Here is a 23,488-nt window from a genome sequence, read left to right on the forward strand (position 1 = left end):
ATATATGATGAGGCTCATTTCTGCTAGCATCCTTATAGGGTTTCTAATAGTATGTTAGCTAATGCAAATGGTTTTTTGTGTGTTCCTCAGTAAAGAGTTCTGGCATAGAGCTGCTGCCACTGTTTTCCATTCCTAACAACCCCCCAGAACCTGCTTAGACTGCAACTTGCATTCACAGTCAGTGACATATCTAGAACCTCCAGAAGGGCTTCAGTTTTTTCTTGTAAAATTGGTCCCACTATAAATCAAACTGTGATTGATTCCTAATGATGTTGGCAGTTAGTCTAACATGTAAGGCCTTCAGTCCAGCTCAAGTCCTAGCCAATGGGACAGAGAGAAAAATCCTGATCGGATCATTTTCTGTTTCAAGATTTTAACCCTTTTGTTTCCAACCAGAACTTAACAGTTAAATAAGGGTATACTTACAGAGGTTATTACAACAAACATGATGACTCTATTAAATAAAAACGAGCTAAAAAATTATTTTTTTTTAGTTCACAGAAATCATTAGGCCTTCTTCAAATGCCTACAAGGCCCTGAGGGTCTGACTATACAGTTACAGTTACAGGTTAAATTGTATGCTAATGATTTTGAAACATTCACTGCTATTCTAGAAGGCACAGCTGATGCAGGAGTCTTTGTGCTTTAGTAAAGAGCTGTAGTTGGCCACAGCCACGTCGAACACAAAGAGAGTTTTGTCTCACAGTTTAGTCTGAGCCTTACTACGTCTTTCTTCCTCTGCCGTCAGTGTTAGACTGACTAGTAAGTCTTTATAGGAAAGCCTGTTCACTCTGCGGCCATCTTGGCAACGCTGTCAGGCAGTTATTTCCAGACTGGACTCAATTAAAGTCAAAGTTTATTTATATAGCAATTTTAAAGCAGGTCTTGTCGCATACGGAGCCCTGCTGGTGACACTGTATAAATAAATAAAATAATGTGTGACAGCGACGTGATGCGACAAGGTGGTCGGAGGTCATTCTTTGCGACAAAGTTGAGCAAAGCGATGTGGTGATGACCAATAAATATTGAGCATCCGGCAGCGCTGTACGCACTTTATGTACGATCCTTTTTTGGTTCCCAGATAATTTTTCCTACTAGAGATAGAATAATGGAGGCACTGCAAATAGAAAGTAATCACAAAGACCAAATTTATAATAATATAATAATAATAATAATAATAATTATAATAATCTAAAAAATAAAAACACACACAAGCGATTTCTCACCAGGATTTTTCTTTTTATTTTATCTGATTTGTGCTTGGCGTCAGTGAAGCCATGGCAACCAGCTGGAGTTCAGGAATGCCCTCAGGTAATGAGTGACCAGCGATTTGAACAACAAGAGGTGAAAAGTTGCTGCCAGTTTGAACGCAGGATAAGGTTTGACCATTAATGTAAAATATTAAATTACAGAAAAGTGATAAAGCGGGTGAAACAATGGCTCTGATTAAATAGTTTGAGTCTGTGCAGCAGCAGCATCACCAGAAGGGTCAGTTTGTGCAGGTGAGGTTTGCACAGGGTCTCTCTTTGAATGAGGAGAGACCAAAATACTTAAAAACAAAGCTCAAATTTCTGTCTCAGACACGTTTGAACTCATCAGTATAATCTGACAAAACCCTCATAACTGTAGCGTTTGGTAACACAAAAAACATAATTCTTCATGTTGTTCTGGCTACTGCGCTTCCACACATCTGCACAAGGGGGGGCTTTTCCCGCTCGTGCCAGAATTGCATCAACCCCTATCTGCTTGTGGTGTAACCAGCAAGCTGATTGGCTCTTTTTCTTGAAGGGCGGGTCTTTCTCCATAAACAGACACCATGTTGAGGGTTATGAGCTTTCCCACTCATATTTCAACCCAGGACCGTCTCCTCCTTTAAAATGTCTCTGCTTTTACTTCCTAACAGAACAAAGCCAGCAAGCCACCCCTGACTTCACAATAAGAGTCCTTATAGAATAACCCAGCGAATAAATGTTGAAGAACTGATACTCCAAAATTAACGTGCAGAGCATGTTGAAGATGCTACTATATGATTAATGGGCAATGTGTTAACATGGCTGTAGATGTTAGTCGTCTATTTATTGTGCTAATTGTTGTATTTCAGGTATAAAAGTCCAAAAGGATTTAAACCCAGTCACAATCAGACCTTCTAAACCACACTGTTAATTGCTAACTCAGGTGTGCACTTGTGTGATCTCCATAGAAAAGCATGCCCAATGCTAAGCGTGGGCTAGAGGGGTATAAAGCCCCCCAGCACTGGGCTGTGGAGCAGTGGAACTGCGTTCTCTGGAGTGATGGAGCTCCATCCAATACCTTTAGGATGAGCTGGAGTGGCCTTTGTTGTTGTTCCTAATGATGTGGATGATGAGTGTAATTACATCTCCATTATCTCTTCATTGACCTCAGAATGGAATTGGATGATGGAACAGAAAATTGGAATGACTGATTGATTGGTTGATTGATTTTGGCAACTAAGCGTCTTCAAGGGCATCTGCAGGAGCTAATAAATGTCACACACAATTTTAATTTAGACCCAGACGGTCTTCTCTTTCTCACTGAGCCTGAGCTGCTCTCGAGGGACAGGAAGCAGATTCTCTACAAAAGAGTTTAAAGCCTTTCATTTGTTTCAGATCACTGACTGATCCCTGAGGCTGGAGATGTGGAGAGAGATGGAGTTTTGCCATGGAGATAAGCACAGACCTGTGTACAGTAATGCTCTGTTTTATCACTGTCCAGAAACTGACCACAAGGTGTTTCTAATGAAGTGGTCAGTTAGTGGAAGCACAAGGTGGGTGTTTCTAATAAAGTGGCCAGTGAGTGGAAGCACAAGGTGGGTGTTTCTAATAAAGTGGCCAGCGAGGGGACGCACAAAGTGGGTGTTTCTAATAAAGTGGCCAGTGAGGGGACGCACAAGGTGGGTGTTTTTAACAAAGTGGCCATTGAGTGGAAGCACAAGGTAGGTGTTTCTAATAAAGTGGCCAGTTTGTGGAAGCACAAGGTGGGTGTTTCTAATAAAGTGGCCAGTGTGTGGAAGCACAAGGTGGGTGTTTCTAATAAAGTGACCAGTTTGTGGAAGCACAAGGTGGGTGTTTCTAATAAAGTGGCCAGTTTGTGGAAGCACAAGGTGGGTGTTCTAATGTCTGATTTCCTACTTGAAAAGTCATAATTATGAAGTCCTTCATGGAGAATTTCAGGGTGTTTTTATGCAAGTTTGGGGAAAAAACACTTTTTTGGATTTCTTTGGGCCTCAATAGGACTATTTACCAAAATGGTTCTTTGCATAGTGAAATGGTTCTTCAGATAGATGGAGAATGTTTTGTATACGTTTCTAAATAGAACCTTTTTGAAAATGGTTCTATATAGCACTGAAAAGAGTTCTGCTATTGTTACAGTGTCAAGCGATAACCCTTTTGGTGCGATATAGAACCCCAGCAGCACTGCTGTGTCTGATCCACTCACACCAGCACAACACACACTAACACACCACCACCACGTCAGTGTTACTGCAGTGCTGAGAATGATCCACCACCCAAAGAGTACCAGCTCTGTGGGGGTCCATGGGGGTCCTGACCACTGAAGAACAGGGTAACAAAGTATCAGAGAAACAGATGGACTACAGTCTGTAACTGTAGAACTACAGAGTGAAACTATACGGTCAGTGGAGCCGATAAAGTGGACAGTGAGTGTTTAAAAAGGAGGTGGTGTTAATGTTCTGGCTGATCAGTGTGTGTAACCCAAACATCTACTGTTCTCAATCAGCTCTAACGTGATTCATCACTGAGATCTACAGTAATTGTGGCTGGACCTAAAGGCAGCCTGAGCTTCAGCTTCATCAGAATTATAATTCAGGATTATGGCACATTCAGTCTCAGGACTTCCGTGTTTCAGAGAGATGTTTGTGCGCCTTGGGCTGCTCCCGTCAGAAAGTCTTTTTTTCATCTCGGTGTGAAAAACATCCCCCCTTCCTGTCTCACGATCTCATTCCCATTCCCTCCCACACCACCTACAAACTCTCTTTGGGTTCCGCTGTCTTATACAGGACTTGGAGCACGATTTGACTGGAGCGAGAGGACAGATATATCTCAGGACTCGTTTAGAAATGTCTGTGATCCAGTTTAGAACCGCTGTGCTGCAGCGAAGTGATGATCGTCAGTCTCAGGAAATCCTCGTTAATCAATTATTTGGGTTTTTACTGTATTTGAAAAGGTGCTGGCTGCCCTTTACAGTGTGGGAGCACTTCGTGTTGAATAGAACATCAGAGATGGTTTAAATGTACTCGGAATAGAACCTCATTACATTAACATACGTTACCATCTCGTATGTGTTGGTTGGGGAGGGCAAGGGGGGAATTCAATGGCCACAGGGTTCTATGTTCTCATGGTTCTATGTTCCCAGGATCCTAGGTTCCCTGGGTTGTATGTACCCAGGGCACTAAGTTTCCAGGGTACTGTATTCACAAGGCATCATGAACCCAGGGTCCTATGTTCCCAAAGTTCTATGTTCCCAGGGTTCTATGTTCCCAGAACCTTATGTTCACAAGGCTCTATGTTCCCAAAGTTCTATGTTCTCATGGTTCTATGTTTCCATGGCCCTTTGTTCCCATAACCTTATGTTCCCAAGCTTCTATGTTCCCAAAGCCCTATGTTCCCTGGGTTCTATGTACCCAGGGCACTAAGTTTCCAGGGTACTGTATTCACAAGGCATCATGAACCCAGGGTCCTATGTTCCCAAAGTTCTATGTTCCCAGAATTCTATGTTCCCAAAGCTGGTTCCATATCCCCAGGGCCTAATGTTCCCAATGCCATATGTTCCCAGTATTCTATATTCCCAAGGCCCTATGTTCCCACGGTTCTATATTCCCAAGGCTGTATGTTCCCAGGGTTCTATGTTCCCAAAGCCCTTTTTTCCCAAGCCCCTAGGTTCCCAGGGTTCTATGTTCCCGGTGTCCTATGTTCCTAATGTCCTATGTTCCCAAAGTTCTATGTTCCCATGGTTCCATATTCCCAATGCCTTATGTTCCCTGTGCCCTATGTTCACAGCACCCTATGCTCTCAGGGTTCTATGTTCCCAGCGTTTTATGTTTCCAGGGTTATACGTCCCCAAAACCTTGGATCTCCAAAATGTAAGTTAATGTTATGACATTTTTCTTTCAAATAATTTTGGATCTTCTCTGTTCCTCCATTTATTCAGTTTAGCTGCTTTAGAAACTCGAACCATAAGTTCCTGTTGGTTCCTGTTTGGGTCAGTTTGGATTTTTAATTGTATGGTGTTCTGTGTTCCCAGGGTTCTATGTTCCCAAGGCCCTACATTTCCAGGCCCCTATGTTCCCAGGGCTCTATGTTCCCAAGGCCCTATGTTCCCAGGGTTCAATGTTCTCAGGTCCCTATGTTCCCAAAGCCCTATGTTCCAAGTGTTCTATGTTCCTAAGGCTGTATCTTCCCAGGGCTCTATATTCCCAAGGCCCTATGCTCTCAGGGTTCTATGTTTTTAGGGTTATACATCCCCAAAACCTTGGATCTCCAAAATGTTATGACATTTTTCTTCCAAATAATTTTCAATCTGTTCTGTTGCTCCACTCATTCAGTTGAGCTGCTTTAGAAACAGGGGTTCTATGTTCTCAAGGCTGTATGTTCCCAGGGTTCTATATTCCCAATGCCCTATGTGGGTGGAAAAGCACCCTAGTTAACAATATGAAGTGGTCATGAAGTCTAGAGAAGGATCTTCACACACTGATACTGATAAAAAAACAGCCTTTGGAACTGTTCTTGAGTGCCAGTGTAGAACGCAAAGAGCAGAGAAATGTGAATGGTAGAAAATAAATAATATGACAGTGACTGTATGAAGGCTTCAGTAGCTCTAGATCTTCCTCTTAAGACCAAGTGCACTGTTTTTTTTCTATTCCTATCTCCTTATCAAAGCTCTCTCTCTCTCTCTCTCTCTCTCTCTCTCTCTCTCTCTCTCTCACACACACAGTGAGAGTGGTTTCTCTGTGTGAATGCAGGGAGGCTCACGTGACTGTTTATCTGAGGTAATTCTCCGGCTCAGTAGTGCGGCGAGAATCAGAGGAGAGGATGGCCGTGTAAACAAAAATTACAGGAAGCACGACCCCGTACTGCTTTCATGTTTGCCGCCGCCTCCACGTTTGAATGCAAATGCGCTCTTTGTTGTGTTCCTTTCTTCAGCGCGACACACAACTGCATGAAATGGTTCTATTTGCACAGCACACCCGTCCAACAGCATTCAAACAACCCGACTGAATGTACGTGGTTCATGTGATCTGCCTGAAGACTCGTTCCGGGGTAAATATAAATGTGAATATATACTGAAAAGCACAACATTTTAAATGGAAACAAAAGGTGTATTTCTCAAGATAAAAAAGAACAAATGCAGACCTCAGTTCAAATTAAGTTGGGACAGTGTGTGAAGTACAAATAGAACCAGAGAATTCACTTATTCAGCATAGCTAAATAAGGAGAGTTCGGTATACAGAACCGACACACTGTGAACCTCAAACGCTGCTGTCTCCGCCTTCAAATACAAATCCTGCATCTACAAAATAGGCGGTAAAACAGGCCGATTCCAAAATCCTGAACTTTACTAACAGTCTTGACTCTTTAATACTTACACCCACAAAATTTACACACACCAGCCCACGTTCTAGCCCAGCAGGTACTGTGAGGAACGAAACCACGACAACAGAGCAGCAAGGAAAATGGCAGACTGTGTGCAGAAATGTAGCTCCAGGCTGTGAAGAGATGACGGCACTTTTCATTCCCTTCACAAGAACCAACCTGTCAGCCTGTCAGATGTTGGAGAGGGTCTAGATTAGTCCAGGTGGATGTTGGAAAGGACCTAGATTCGTCCAGGTGGATGTTGGAGAAGGTCTAGATTAGTCCAGGTCGATGTTGGAGAGGGCCTAGATTAGTCCAGGTGGATGTTGGAAAGGATCTAGATTAGTCCAGGTGGACATTGGAGAGGGTCTAGTTTAATCCAGGTGGATGTTGGAAAGGGTCTAGATTAGTCCAGGTGGATGCTGGAAAGGATCTAAATTAGTCCCAGTGGATGTTGGAGAGGGCCTAGATTAGTCCAGGTGGATGTTGGAGAGAATCTAGATCAGTTCAAGTGGATGTTGGAGAGGGCCTAGATTAGTCCAGGTGGATGTTGGAGAAAGTCTAGTTTAATCCAGGTGGAAGTTGGAAAGGGTCTAGATTAGTCCAGATGGAAGGTGGAAAAAGTCTAGATTAGTCCAGGTGGATGTTGGAGAGGGTCTAGATTAGTCCAGGTGGATGCTGGAGAGGGCCTAGATTAGTCCAGGTGGATGTTGGAGAGGGTCTAGATTAGTCCAGGTGGATGTTGGAGAGGGTCTAGATTAGTCTAGGTGGATGGTGGAGAGGGTCTAGGAAGGAGCATGCAGCGCTTGTGGTAGGAGGTGTTGATGGTAAAGATACCCTAATGATCCTCTCAGCTGTCCTTACAATCCACGGTACAGTCCTGCGGCCTGAGACGGTGCAGTGTCTAAACCAGACAGTGAGACAGCTGGTCAGGGCGCTCTTTACTGTCCCCTTGTAGAATGTAGTGAGGATGGAGGGGGCGGGGGGCGTTTGTTCTCTTCATCCACCACATGGGGTGAAATTGCTGCTGGACTTTCTTGGCTAGGCAGGTGTTGTTCAGGGTCCAGGTGAGGTCGTTGGTGAAGTGCATACCAAGGACCTTGACTCTCTCCGCAGTCCCTTTAGTGTGCAGTGGTGAGTGATCACAGCTGAATGCTCATGACCTTTGCTCCCTCAGATGGCACTACATTGAAAACCTGTTGCTTTTGTAATACTTTGATAAATCCTTGTCAATATGTCTGTTTGCTGGATCAATAAACGCGAGTTAAGACAGAACTATTCACAGTGGCAGTCATATATATAATATATCTTAAACGCTGCTGACTTTTCTGGACGTGAGCTCAACTGAAATAAACTGATGCACACTGGACGCAACCTTCCAGACTGTTCATGTGCAAACTGTGACCGTCTACAGTGACTTCAGGACATAAATATAGCACAATAGAAAATGCTTCTTGTTATCTAGGTGCTCAGCTCCACTCAGGCGTAATAGACTCAACTGCTAATCAATAATTGCAATCTAGCGAGGCTTTAACTGAACCACATGAGCTGGTTAGAGCAAAGGCTCCAAGAGAACAACAAAGCCTTCTGTGGACCACTGCTGCAGAGGCCACACTCACATACATACTAGTACTTTTACTTTATTATTTGTGGTAAAATCACTGTAACACACGGCCTCAAGTGGCCACTTGCTTTTATACAATGGCTACAACATCAAATATGATAAAACAGATCACTTATCAATAAGTAGTTTGTTATAATAATACTAAAAATCACAATAAACAATTCTTTCACAAAGAAATGCTGTTTGGTTATAGTGCCAAGTGATCATGGATCACTGAAGGAGAACAAGAACTTTCACCAATCATTTATATTGCAGTCATTTCATGAATGTTTTCATTTTTGTCGTAAAATAATGAAAATCTTACAATATAGTGTAGTTAAATGCAGAAGCCTTCATATTATAAGCAGTGTTCACTGTCCAAAGTGCCAACAATAATTCAGATATCGTTGTTGTCGGAGGAAAACCTCGTATCTCCATTTTTGATCTTTTCAGTTTTTGACATAATTTGAAAATACCTGTTACCCTTTACATTGTATGTAATTTTCATGATGAATAAACCAAAAGAAATGACCCAAAAAAGTCTTTCATTAAAGTAAAGTAGGTTTTTTCCTTCTCCTGTAAAGTTACCTATTTGGAGATACAAGGTTTTCTTCTGACAACAGTGATATTAATAATAATGCTAATTTCTGCTTCCATCTCCATGTGATTTCCTGTATTATGTTAGCATCAAGCTAATGGTTCCACTCTGTTTTTTCACACTGAGTCTAATATGACAGATTTGTCAGATCCACCAAAAACACGCACATTTGAAGTATTCAAGTAAACATTCTTTACTTTTTATTTTGCAGTTTTATGAAACATTAAGTAAATATTTCATTTCAAAACTAACTGAATACTAATGCAGGAGGGGTTTAGCAAGCTTGCTATCTTTTAGACTGATTATTAAGAAAAGAAGCTGTCGATCTCTCAGTTTAAACAAAACCAAGATTTTGCTTGATTTAGCAGTGCACTCAGTGGTCCATGTGAGCAACATTCACAATACTATTATTAATTAACTATTAATACTATTGTTTTTAGTGAATAATTATTGCTGAATTCAGTTGTTGTGAAGCAGTCATAGGTGTGCATATTTCCAGAACTATCAATTTTATAATTGTAAATCTGTTTGCTCAGATTATAACTCGTTGATTTTAGCAGTGAACAGTAACTATTAGAGCTAGGCCAGGGGTCGGCAACATGTGGCTCTTTCACTGTCCTGTTGTGGCTCCACAGCAGAATCAGATTTGTAGGTAAAAATAAAATAATCCTCCTTTACAGTAAAATAAAGCTCTGCTGATCGTTCAACACAGTTTAACAATAAATGGTCTTAAACTCTGGAGTTAATGCAGAACTGCTGATTCACCCTTTAACCCTGAAGATCAGCACAGACTGCTGGTCACCATAGCAACACAGACCACAATCTCGCCTAGCTAGTAGATTACAAAACGGTAAAGAGAGAGATTTAAGATGAACATTGATAATTTAGAGATGAATGGACTTATTTGTGTTTATAATCACTCCAGCTGGTTTCCTCATACGTTAAATCTGCCACGAGAAACTGAAACAAAAAGTCACGAGGCTGAAGTTTCTCATTCGCCAGCTTCTTGTTCGAATTCTCTCGTTCCACCTTAAGTGGTGCAGCAGTTACATTCTGGCGCCTCAGGCACCATTTAAGGTGGAATGGGAAAATTGGAACAAGAAGCTGGCGAATGAGAAGCGACTTCAGCCTCATGAAAGGTCAAATGTTGAGAGATATTTTAGAAGAAACTGTTCTACCTTTGAGGAAAAGTTTCCTGCCAGAGATGCGAGAAAAGTGGCTACAGATGAGATAAAGCTTAAATCAGAGCAAAGTAAGTCTGTGTTTTCATGTGTATTTAATTTGTTAGCCTGTACTAACACATTAGCACATACTCAGACATATTTACAGCCAAGATGGTAAAATTCAAACATTTGGGTTGCCGACCACTGAGCTAGGCCTTCAGTTTGTCAAAGACTAGAAAAAAAAATTCTACATTAATGTTAATTTCTGTTAGCACCTATATGGGATTCTAAGACAATGTTAGCATTAGGCTAACAGCAAGTCACATGAAAATTTGTGGTCAGACATTGGGCATCTGAACCTTATAAAAGACATTCCATATATTTTACTTGAAGCTTGTAACAGACATTATAGGTAACACTTTCTATGAATGTCACCTTTGTAAGCATCTATAAACACATTCATAACATTTCATAATGCATTCATAAGGCATTATAAACATGGCTATAAATATTTATAAAAATGCATTACACGTTATAGCCATGTTTATTATGCATTATGAATTGTTAACATAATACATTATAAGTATTGATCATAACAAATTATAAGAGCTCATAAGTTGTATTTGTCCACTCTAAGTAAAGTGAAGCGTACTGTACTAAAGCCTCCTCCAGTGTTCAGAGTGAGGCTTCAAGTTGAAGTATTTACTGAAGGATTTACTGAAACACTAAAACATTCACAGTAAAGCACATTACAGGCTTCAAATGTCAGAGTTTAAACTAGAGCTGCCCTCAGTGTTTTACCCAATGTGGGAAAGGTAATCTACACCACCGTTAGCTTGGTAATGTACACCACCGTTAGCTTTGTCTTTACGCTCTCCAAGCTGGGACTGACTTCTTTGGCACTGACAGTATAACATGTTATTAACACTACTTATAATGCATTATATTAACAATTCATAATGTATAATAAACATGACAATAAAGTGTAATTCAGTGTAATTCATTTTTATAAATGTTTATAATCGTGTATATAATGCCGTATGAAGGCATTATAACATGTTATAAATGTGTTTATAGATGCTTACAAACATGACATTCATAGAAAGTGTTACCACATTATCATACATCTGAGCTTGTCTGTATCAGTTTTACAGTGACTCTTTCAGTAAAGGGTCCTGTCATAGAGCTGCCGCCACTGTTTAACCTGTTTTTCCTTACAAAACTAATTGTAAATCAAAGTGTGTTTGGTTGATTCCTCTGTCACTCTGTAATCTATTGTGTAAGGCCTTCAGTCCAGCTCCTGAAGTTCTAACCAATGAGAGAGCTCGCTCAGCTTTATCTACCTAGATAACACAAAGGAAAAATCCTGATTGGACAGTTTTCCATTGAGCGTTTCAAGGTGCTAATGCTTTTGTTTCCGACCAAAACTTAACAGTGAAATAATAGCATTAGTACAATACCTGATTGTAGTAATGCTGTATATTAACTTGAGTTGAAATCAAAGTTTGTCAAATAAATAAATTATTTTTAGCTCCCATAAATCGCTAGGCATTCTCTGAAGGCCTAGAATGTTCTGAGGGCATTTTTGGCTGGGGGAGGGGGCAGTTCTCACATTTACCACATGTGGACACAACATCATTAGCATGTTGAGGTTTTCCTGTTATGAATATTAAAGAAGCTTTATAAACTCCCACTCACTGTGTACACAGCAGGAGGAAAACAGCGTAGTTTGTCGAGCACCCGTACCCGCCGCTCTCAGCGACCTTATTTCACTCTCACACTCTGAAAGGCAGTGAAGGAACTTTGATCTCGTCCACTGCTGAAAGCTGAATGAAGCAGCTCCAGAATAATGGCAGAGATTATATTATAATACTGGAAATAAATGTCAGATCAAACACTAAGAGAGAGAACAGCGAGGCCTATTTCAGTCAAAGAGACTTAATTATGTCTCTCATACACACTCGTGCACATATTTAGACGCCAGTGGGGAACTCACTGATAAAATACATGTCTTTAATTGTTTAGCTGATTTTTTATTTAATAGACTGAGTAGATTAACTCTATATTGTAGTAATGCTATTATTCCACTGTTAGGTTTGGATGATTAATATGCTGTCATTAAAAGGCTGTATTACTGTTTTTGGTGTTCGGTGTTGAAATGGCATTACATTTGCTAAACTTGTTTGGGACTTAGGACTTGAATTGACACTAGTCTGTATTGATCTGAGGCTTGAAGCGAGACCTGTGTGTATTGACTAAAGACTTGAGACTTAGCTGTCTTGTTTTGTTACATGCATCAAGATGAATAAAGACTTGACTGTATTCATTCAGAACTTAACTGGAGACTAGCCTATACTGACTCAGGACTTGACTTGATAGACCCGCCTTTTATTGACTTGGGCCTGAATTGAGGCTTGACTGTATAGACTTGGGACTTGAATCGAGACTTGCTTTTATTGATTGGGACTTGAATTAAGACTTGTCTGTACTGACCTGGGACTTGAATCCAGACTTGCCTGTATTGACCTGGGACTTGAATCCAGACTTGCCTGTATTGACCTGGGACTTGAATCCAAACTTGCCTGTATTGACCTGGGACTTAAATTGAAACTTGACTCTATCGATTTGGGATTTGAATCGAGACTTGACTGTATTGATTTGGGACTTAAATTGAGACTTGTCTGTATTGACTTGGCACTTGAATCGAACATTGACTGTATTACCTTGGGACTTGGATCAAGACTTGGTTGTGTTGACTCGGGACTTAAATCCAGACTTGCTTGTATTGACTTGGGACTTGAATCGAGATTTGACTGTATTGACTTGGGATTTCATTTTAAACTTGTGAATTCACACTAGTCTGTGTTGACCTGGGACTTGAAGCAAGACTTGTCTGTACTGACTTGAGACTTACCTGTCTTGTTTCATTGCATGAATCGAGACTTGACTCTATTAATTCAGAAACAGACTGGAGACTAGCCTATACTGACTTAGGATTTAACTTGAGACTTGCCTGTACTGACTTGAGACTTGACTTGATAGACCTGCTTGTATTGACTTGGGACTTAAATTGAGACTTGACTGTATTGATTTGGGACTTAAATGGAAACTTAACTGTATTGATTTGGGACTTAAATTGAGAATTGACTGTATTGATTTGGGACTTAAATGGAAACTTAGCTGTATTGATTTGGGACTTAAATTGAGAATTGACTGTATTGATTTGGGACTTAAATGGAAACTTAGCTGTATTGATTTGGGACTTAAATTGAAACTTGACTGTATTGATTTGGGACTTAAATTGAGACTTGACTGTATTGATTTGGGACTTAAATGGAAACTTAGCTGTATTGATTTGGGACTTAAATTGAAACTTGACTGTATTGATTTGGGACTTAAATTGACACTTGACTGTATTGATTTGAGATTTGAATCGAGATTCATCTGTACTGACTTGGGACTTGAGGTTCAAAACTTCAGACTTCTTGTTCCTTGTAACTTAGTGACTCGTTCCCATGAATGAAATTATTTTGTTTAATAAAGAGCTGTTATGCTTGCATTTTAAAATAACAGTGAAAAGAAAATAGGAAAAAGACCACAATAGGTATTTAGTTATTTAGTTAGCCAGCCAGCTAATTGCTTCCTCAGGTTAGGGTTTGAGTTTTGATTATCAGTATTGCACTGAGAGGGATTTACCATACTGTGGATCCCATTAGTAGACCTGTTTTAGTGGAAAAGAGCGTAGAAGCATATATAATAATGAAGAGTATTCATAAGTCATTTTGTATCTTCTTATACTGTACGTGTATGTTGAGGTTTTGTGGATGGTTGGATGGGTAGTGCCACCTCAGAAATTTGGTTTCTATGATGCCTCTTGCTCAAAGAATTAGGAAATAGCTCTTTAATGTCCACAAAACATTGTCCAGGAAGGACAGAAACATGATCCATATTTCTGACCGACAGAAAGGGAAGTGTGTCCTCGGCTTAGCGTATGTTTATGGGCTCTGTCTCGGGGTAATAAAAGTGAAGAGTGTTTATGGGCTGCTTGTGATAAAACACCTCTGAATAGAACTGGCAGCAAATACCAGCTGCAAACATCCATAAAACTCACCACATCTCAGACAAAACAGGAGACAAAGTGAGAAGCATTTAAGCAATGAGCCTTAAAATCATAATATCTTAAAGATTATGCAATTATAAGCTGGAGTTAGGTGTCCAAGCACTCTTATCTGATCTACTTGGAAATATTTATAGGGAATTTAATTACATTTTGATGGTAAAGGTCCTATTCAGTAGTGTCCAAAAGTCAGAGACCCTTTTCTTAATTTAATTATATTCCAGTCAAAATTGCAATTAAGTACAAGTTATTCATTGTACACTAGATATTTCTGATGAGATTTGTTATAAAGGTACATAAGAAAGGAGAAAGTCAGGAGTTTAAAAACCTGGAGTTCAAAAACGGATTAAAAGCTCCAGAGAAAATGTACCTCCTAACAACCACCTGGAAGAGCTGGTCGACCCCAAAACTGCCCCCATCAGATAAACAGCACTTAAAGCTTTCATCTCTGAGAGAGAGGAGAAAATCAAGCTGCTTCAGATCTGAAAACATCCACAGGTGTTTCTGTCCATCCTTCCACTGTGAGAAGACGACTCAGCGCTGTGGGTCTGAAAGGATGTGTAGCTGATCAAGAAGAACCTCACTGAGAAAAGGAGACGGACACATCAAACAAAGAAGCTGAACGATGGACTGACCACCCCAGAGTCCAGACCTCAACACCACTGAATGTGTTTGATTACTTCAGAAAATGATCAACCAGCTTCTAAGACTGAACTTTGGAGGTGTGTCTGCAGATTCTTTGAGGAACTGAAAGTGAGTCTCCTGAAAAGAAACGAAGCTGGAATAAAGGTAAAGAGTGACTCACTAAATAGTGACTATTACAATAGAACATACTGATATTATAATTAAGTGAGCTTTTGCAATAAAAAACAGCATATATGAGATTTTTGGTAAAAAATTACATAAGCATAGGGCCTCTGTGTAATTTTCTGCTTAATATATTCTGACACCAAAAAATGAATAACTTGTACAAATGTTGATTAATACTAATCAAATAACTACACCCCATATTTTGTGCAGGCTACCCTGGGCTTTTGTTATATCTTGTTTTGACTGCTATCAACTATTAGGTTCTGGAGACACAAGAGCCAGAGTGAAAAGTAAGACAATCAACCCCATGTTTTCCCTTCTAATTCATAAGGATAATGATAAACATGCATCTTTAAGACACGTCCAGCCATTTGACTGCCACTGCATGCACGTTGTCCTAATTAGACACTAGTTATTTCACATTTACTGCCCTTTCTGTTCTTTGGTCGTGCTGAGAAATCATGTGGTTTGATCCATCCTTCAGTTCAATGCTGAGACAGTGCAGGTGGAAAGTTCTCCTCCTGGCAATTCAGACCTTTAGTCTCCCATTTCAGTTTCATGCTTTGAAAAGCTGTTAATTCATACGGAATCTTATCAGGATAATCGGTCTTAAACAGTAGCCGCAGCATCGCTGGGATTTGTGAAACATCAGAGAAATGAGAAATGAGAAAGCTGAAGGAAGAGAGTAGAGCTGCGATTCTGCCATCCAGATTAAATATTCATAGTTTTGTTTAAATTGAACTTTAATCTAAATGTAGTTGATCAGTTCAGTGTCCGAGGTTGGCTTCTTTAGTTTTTCACTGGAACTATGAGGCTAATGTAGCTAACAAGTAATGTAAGCCCATATTTCACAAATTAGCAAGGCGCTAACAGCATGTCTAAATCATCATGCACTCGCATCAGACCTTGTCAGGTTGTTAAATTTCTGTCTAATTAAATGTTCAAGATGTCAACAAAGCTGTTAATGCTCTGTTCTGGAGTCAGAACTGTTCACAGTGGTGGTGATAGGAACCAGACGTCCACCTCTAAAAGCTCCCTTACAGAAAGTTCCTACATGAAATGGTTATGAATTCACTGCCTGATGACTGAGACACTGTTTTATGATAGTTTAGAGAACTTAAACTCCATTCATGGTGGAGGGATACATGCAGGGCGCTGTGAGGCAAAATAGTCCCCAAAGAAAACTTATTATTTCAGATTTTCCACTATTTTCCATCATCAACATTCCATATAAACTCAGAAGACTCGTGTAGGTTCACTGGTGGTTCTGGATAGTAAATAAAATGTCTATATTTGTGTTGTAGTCATGGCGACCCCTGGTTCCTATCACCACCACTGTAAAGACATCTGAACCATTTCACACCAAACCACTCTGAATCACTCTGATTACATCTCGACCACTGATTTATGCAGAATTTGGCTTGAATTCTCTTTTATGTCATTTTAAACAGTCTTGCTTATGTGGTCTCTGACTCTGTATGACACACTGATATCTATAAAAGTGGACAAAAGTACATCAGCAAAGCTAAAGTCAGTAGGACTCTTCTACAAGCTTATATTTTGTCCATATATAGATATAGAACCACCTAAGCAAGTCCATTAGAGATTACTTAACAACTCCACATGGTTTGACTCTGCTTTGCTGTATGTATCCAGCACAATGCTAATTTCTGTGTATGTTACTCGTTAGTCACATTGACTTCACAGCTCCAAACATCTTGGATGATGGACTGCTTTTGGGTAGGGTGGTTAATTAGATTTTTCTCCAAACTATCGCTTTAATGACCTTTCAAATTCAAATGAACCCCAACAGTGCTGGCCCTGAAGGCCAAGTATTTGAAGCTGCAGTTGCTCTGAACTCCAGAGATGCCTGAAAGGAAATTAACATAATAAATTCATAAGCTTCCTTGCTTCACCACATTTATTCAATAACTTGCGGATGATGAGAGATCAAATACTGATGCACTGCTGAAGTCCTGTGATGACGACTTCATTACCTTCTCTGTGCTGTGATTTTACATTGCACACTTTTACCCAACCAATTCAGCCGCTGGTGAGAACATCTAGCAGCTACAGATGCTTTCATATACTTATTACCTCAAGCTGGAATTTCAGGAGTCAAGTGGCAAGTCAGTCATTATCTCGAGTCCCCACCTCTGCTTTCCTCGCTTTGGAATGATACAAATTCCTAAAAAAGTTGGGACAGTGTGTGAAAACAGAAAGCAGTGATCAGTACATTCTGTTTCACCTGTGTTAAATTGAAAACTATACAAAACGACAATATTTGATGTTTTACCTTCTGAATTTCATCACTTTTTGTAAATTTTTGCTCATTCCAAATTTGTTGCCTGCAACACATTCCAAAAAGTTGCAACAGAAGCATATTTATCACTGTGTTACATCACCTTTCCTTTAACAGCACTTAATGGAGACTGAAGACACAAACTGATCCAGTTTTGAAAGCAGAATCTTTTGCCATTCTTCTATCATGAAAGTCTTCACCTGCACAACCATATGGGGCCTATGTTGCTTTTAAGCTTAGTAAGACAAACGTTATCAGTGGGAGACAGTTCACGACTGCAGGCAGTCTAGAACCTGCACTCTCTGATTACGCAGCCATGCTGTGGTAACACGTGCAGAATGTTTCGTGGTGTGTCATGTTGAAATAAGCATGGATGTCCCTGAAAAAGACAGCATCTAAAAGGCAGCATATGTTGCTCCAAAATGTATTCAGCATTAATGGTGCTTTTAATGTGCAGGTTACTTACTAATATCCCCCACACACTGAATTAGGACTTTACACTGGTAACAATATGGTTCTTTTCTTCTTTGTCCCAGAGAACAAATCATCCATTATTTCCATAAAAAATCTGAAAAGTTGACTCATCAGATCACAGTACACGTTTCCATTGAGCATCTGTGTATTTCAGATGAGCTCGAGCCCAGAGAAGTCGGCAGCGTTTCTGGGCATTGTTGATATAACTTCTACTTTGTATAGCACAGTCTTAACCTGCATTTGTGAATGCAGTGACGGATGATGTTCATTGTCGACAGTTTGTCAAAGTATTCCCGAGCCCATGTGGCGATATCCATCACAAAAACGTTTATTAATGCAGTACAGTGTGAGGGTCAAAGGTCACAGGAATTTACTTGTGGTTTCCAGAGATTTTTCCAGGTTCCCTAAATTTTTTGATGATGCTATGCACCATAGAGAGTGAAATACCTAAATCCCTTGTGATCCCTGGCTGAAGAATGTTGGATTTTTTGCTGATATATTTTTGATAAAGTGACAAGCCTTGACCCATCCTCGCCAATTCAGAGTAACGTAGATTTACAAAAAAACTATTAAGCTGATAAGATAAAACATTACATATCTTGTATTTGTACTGTTTTTGTTCAAAACACAGGTCATTTATAACTCAGTTCTTTCTGTTTTTCTTTGCATTTCACCCAATGTTTTTGGGAATAGGGTTTGTGGTAGAAAGTTAACTGAACTATGCAACACATATGGAACTACTCCAATCAGAAATACTGACTTTACCACTACATAGGGCTATTTAGACCTCACCCTCCCTCATCACAGCACCTGATTGGCTCATGGAGCTCATGAAGTGGACAGTGAGTGGAAGTAAAAGATAGGTGTATCTAATAAAAATTGTTTTTGTGAATAGTACAAAGTGACCACAGCAAGTAGAAGAGATGAATATTTGTATATATATGTCATGAAATATTATCACAATGCAGAAAAAGTCAAAAATGGAGATAAGGCTTTAGCATGACAGCGATAATAGAAATTATTACTGAGTTACTGAAACAAGTGAAGAATTTGTGCAGATTCTGAAATTTCAATCCAATCCACATTAGTAAGAAGAAGAAGAAGAAGAGATATTTTATTTTGATTTCGAGGAAATAAATAGCATCCTTTACATTTCTGCCACGGTTTTTGTCATTGTTGGACATGAAAACAAATGAAAAAAGGTCGAACCTGTCGATACAGAATGTCAATCAAATGTAACCACATACTTGTGTAATTGCATTCAACAGTATATCAAAATGACAGTCATAACTCGGGTCTTCTAAGGGTCGGTGGACACATCGTCACAACGTCTCTGCAGACACCAGGTTTTGATCTCAACACAAAAGGAGAGAAAGTCACAGGAAGTCTCTGGAGTCTCTTGATCTACGGGGGCAGGAAGATGAGCCAGTCCAGCAGCGTCTCTGTTTACGTAACTCTGTCTATGAAAAGCTGGGAGAGTGAAGCACAGCTGTCCGTCATCTGTCACTCTCCTCTTTTATCATCTCCCCTGTTCCCTGGCTGTCATCCTTCATTCTCTTTCTTCTCTTTCTCGCTGGGCAGAGAAAAGGTTCCTGAAGGCGCTGCTGAAGAAGGAGCTGGAGCTGGATGTTTTACCGCGGCTTTGTTGCCTCTTTTGTACTGTGAATTCACACGTTTCACAATTTTACCCAACAGAACCGACAGCGTGGTGGCTATAGACACACTTACTGTACATAAAGACATCGAGGAAGGCTAGTAAATACAACAAGCACAAGAACGGCAACCGTATCAGGACTGTCCAGTTCATACAGTTCTTCTCATTTTTGTGCTACATTACCACAAGCCAGCTTGTCTATTATGGCCTCCCCTGTAGCTGCTGCACAGCAGATGCACAGTTTGTGTCAGCAATCCTCTAATCCTTCGTCAGTGACCAGTTTCTGACCAACAAGATGCTCATGGATAGATTTTTTTGGGTGCTGGACCCCTCTCAGCTAGGCCTGCTACTAGCGATTTTGTTTACTCGATTAATCAATTATTACCCCGTTAATCGAGTAATTGACCTGTTATGCCACATGCAAAACAATAGAATCCCCCTAATGACTGTAAGGATTATATGAACATTATAGAGCTTTTTAAATGAAACAGTAGAAGCCATATCGCCCCCTACACTTCCTGTAGTGTATTACAGTCTGTCAGAGTGACTGTGTGGATCATATGAACATTATAGAGGCTTTTTAAATGAAACAGTAGAAGCCATATCGCCCCCTACACTTCCTGTAGCGTATTACAGTCTGTCAGAATGACTGTGTGGATTATATGAACATTATAGAGCTTTTTAAATGAAACAGTAGAAGCCATATCGCCCCCTACACTTCCTGTAGTGTATTACAGTCTGTCAGAGTGACTGTGTGGATCATATGAACATTATAGAACTTTTTAAATGAAACAGTAGAAGCCATATCGCCCCCTACACTTCCTGTAGTGTATTACAGTCTGTCAGAGTGACTGTGTGGATCATATGAACATTATAGAGCACTTTTTAAATGAAACAGTAGAAGCCATATCGCCCCCTACACTTCCTGTAGTGTATTACAGTCTGTCAGAGTGACTGTGTGGATCATATGAACATTATAGAGGCTTTTTAAATGAAACAGTAGAAGCCATATCGCCCCCTACACTTCCTGTAGTGTATTACAGTCTGTCAGAGTGACTGTGTGGATCATATGAACATTGTAGAGCGCTTTAGTTTATAATGGACATCGTTTTACAACTAATCGTCTTTGTTGACTCATCGCAGCCCTTCGCTCTGCCATGGTCACTCAGCGCTGCCTGGAGAAGAGGTTCCTGAAGGCGCTGTTGTAGTTCTTGTTGAAGGCCGTGTAGATGAGCGGGTTGAAGAAGGAGTTGGAGTAGCCCAGCCACAGGAAGACGCTTTTCCAGGCCGGAGGGATGTCGCAGGAGCACAGCGGAGTGATGAGCTCGGCCAGGAAGAAGGGGATCCAGCAGAGGACGAAGACCCCGATCAGGATGCCCACCATCAGCGCCGCCCGCCGCTCCTTCTGCTCCCGCCACGTCTCACCCTCCGTCTGGAAGGACACGGCCGTGTGGCGCACGGTGAAGGCCATCTGAGGCTGCTGACTGGCCTCTTTCACCTGACAAACAAACAGAGATCGGTCAGCTGGACTTCACCATGGAAACAGAAGGTCCTCTAACCAAAGCGCAAACACTGTCACTGTCAGAAGAAAACCTCACAGCTCTGAAGTGGTAACTTTACACAAGAGGGAAGAAATGTTTATCAATATCTGTTAACATTCTAGATTAACTACTTAAAACTAGGGTGGCCAGATGATAATGGTAATAATAGCATCATTTTGTGTAGTTAATTGCAATTGATTTGTCTTATTCACCCAAATTTGACCCTAAAGTAAGATTTTTTTCAGTTTAAAAATCTGTGCACTTTGATATTTATGGACAAAAACTGGACAAAATAAGCTTCATCAGAATGTGTTTATTACTTCTGAATAATTCAGTAACATATTCATCATGTGAAAGCAGAACCTGAACATGAAAATCACGATTTCCACAGTGTGAACAGTTCAGAGAAGGTCTAATTATTTCTGTGAGATAAAAACAAAATTTTTAATTACTAGAATCATCACAATTATTTACCTCTCTAAGTATTGCAGTAATTCTCTTGTTATTCATTGTTTAGTTTCGATATAAAACAACAGTCAAATTCTTGAAATGCCCAACAGAAAACTGTCCGATCAGGATTGTTCTCTCTGTTCTATCTAGTTAAACTCTCCTTTAAAGGCTCTTCATATATCATGATCCTCATATGTTTCATATCTAAATGCTTCGTTATCTTCATCACTACTTTCCAAAACCGCTGCAGCAGCTTCAGCAGCTGTAAACTCTCTACACGCCGTTTCACATGAGTCTCCGATGTGGACTGAATGAAGAATGAAGGGTTTCCGGCATGATGGTCAGTCCTTAGTGATTTCCTGAGTGTCCACTGGTCAGTTTCACACAGAATGTAGACGGACACACCAATCCACCAGTTCCACACGGTGAGAGGCAGATGACGTGTATCTAAGCCAGGAGTCGGCAACGTATGGTTATTTTACTGCCCTGTTGTGGCTCCACAGCAGAATCAGATTTGTAGGTAAAAATAAAATAATCCTCCTTTACAGTAAAATAAAGCTCTGCTGATCGTTCAACACAGTTTAACAATAAATGGTCTTAAACTCTGGAGTTAATGTAGAACTGCTAATTCAGCCTTTAACCCTGAAGATCAGCACAGACTGCTGGTCACCATAGCAACACAGACAACAGTCTCGCCTAGCTAGTAGCTAACGAAACGGCAAAGAGAGAGATTTAAGATGAACATCGATAATTTGGAGACGAGTTGACTTATTTGCATTTATAATCACTCCAGCTGGTTTCCTGATATGTTTAATCTGCAACAAAACACTGTCAAACACTAAAAAGTTGCAAAGCTGAAGTTTCTCATTCGCCAGCTTCTTGTTCAGATTTTCCTGTTCCACCTTAAATGGTGCAGCAGTTACATTCTTCGAAGAAGAAGCTGGCGAATGAGAAGCGACTTCAGCCTTGTAAAAAGTCGAATGCTGAAAGACGTTTTACAAGAAACTGTTCTATTTTTACAGAAAAGTTTCCTGCCGGAGATGTGAGAAAAGTAGCTATAACTCAGCTAAAGCTTTAAACAGAGCAAAGTAAGTCTGCAGTTTTATTTATATTATATTTTTAGCCTATATTAGTACATCAGCACATACTGAGACATAATTACAGCCAAGATGGTAAAATGTATATAAAATGTTGTGGCTCCCAAAGTGGTTAGATTTTTGGATCTTCTTAACATTTGGGTTGGGATCTCTGCGTTAAGCATATAAAATTGTGGCATTAACAACTTAACACATTAACTTTTACAGCTCTGTTTAAATCACCATGTTATTATTCTTTAAGTATCTGCTGGCATTTTAAATATTATCTGTTGTATAATCTGTTAATACAACTTAAAAAACATAAAATAACAACAAAACAATAATATAAAGTTAATTATTATGTTTTATTAATAAAGCCAGTATATTGTGGCCAATCTTGGCTCTGTAATCTGAGCGTGTGCTCCGTGTTACTCTGTGGGAACCAAATGTACCGAAGATGAAAGGGTGATATTAATATTCCGGTGTTGACATTTCGCTACTTCCCCCTAAAATTTTTTTCCTTTTTGCATGGAAGATGCTTTTGACTTTGAAAACACCAGAAGCCTCTTACAGACGCAGAAAAAAGGAGGCAGTCGTCAGAGCTGAGCAGCTAAAAACTGAACGCAAATGCAGCATTATTACTTTAAAATAACAGTTACTCAAGTGGTCGCCTAAATAATCGAACGTAATCTAAATAATCAAGTAAGAGTAAAGAATTACTGGGATGGAATTAGTTTTACAAAGTTTTACACAGTTACCCTAACACCCCCCCCACCACCACCACCACCACCCAATGACAAAACAAACAACAGATGATATATAAAACCTACTAAACTCTTATTTACCTTTTTAGAAATGGTACTTTTTAAGTGTTTTGACAAAATACAGTGTAGTATTGCAAATATTCTTTTAAAACCTGATTTAAAACCTTCCTGCTTTCTTTATTTGTACACTGTTTTGTTTTTTTGGCCCTCGGACCCCCAGGCATATTGCACTTTGGCCCCCCAAGACCAAAAGCTTGGGCACCCTTTAGACTATGGTCTTTTATCTTTCTAGTGTTTTGCAGTTTTTGTAGAATTTTATAGAATTTAG

General features: G+C 40.0%; 1 protein-coding gene across 1 annotated transcript in view; it reads right to left on the minus strand.

The window, feature by feature from the left end:
• Positions 1–20,430: 20,430 nt before the first annotated feature.
• The window catches only part of htr5ab (5-hydroxytryptamine (serotonin) receptor 5A, genome duplicate b), a 34,156-nt gene continuing 31,098 nt past the window's right edge, over positions 20,431–23,488 (minus strand). Inside the window, exon 2 of the mRNA XM_036597217.1 lies at positions 20,431–20,827. Within this exon, the coding sequence (XP_036453110.1) occupies positions 20,495–20,827 (333 nt within the window). The 3' untranslated portion in view covers positions 20,431–20,494. The remainder of the gene's footprint in view (positions 20,828–23,488) is intronic.

This window comes from Colossoma macropomum, unplaced genomic scaffold (assembly GCF_904425465.1).
Source record: "Colossoma macropomum unplaced genomic scaffold, Colossoma_macropomum, whole genome shotgun sequence".
Taxonomy (NCBI): domain Eukaryota; kingdom Metazoa; phylum Chordata; class Actinopteri; order Characiformes; family Serrasalmidae; genus Colossoma; species Colossoma macropomum.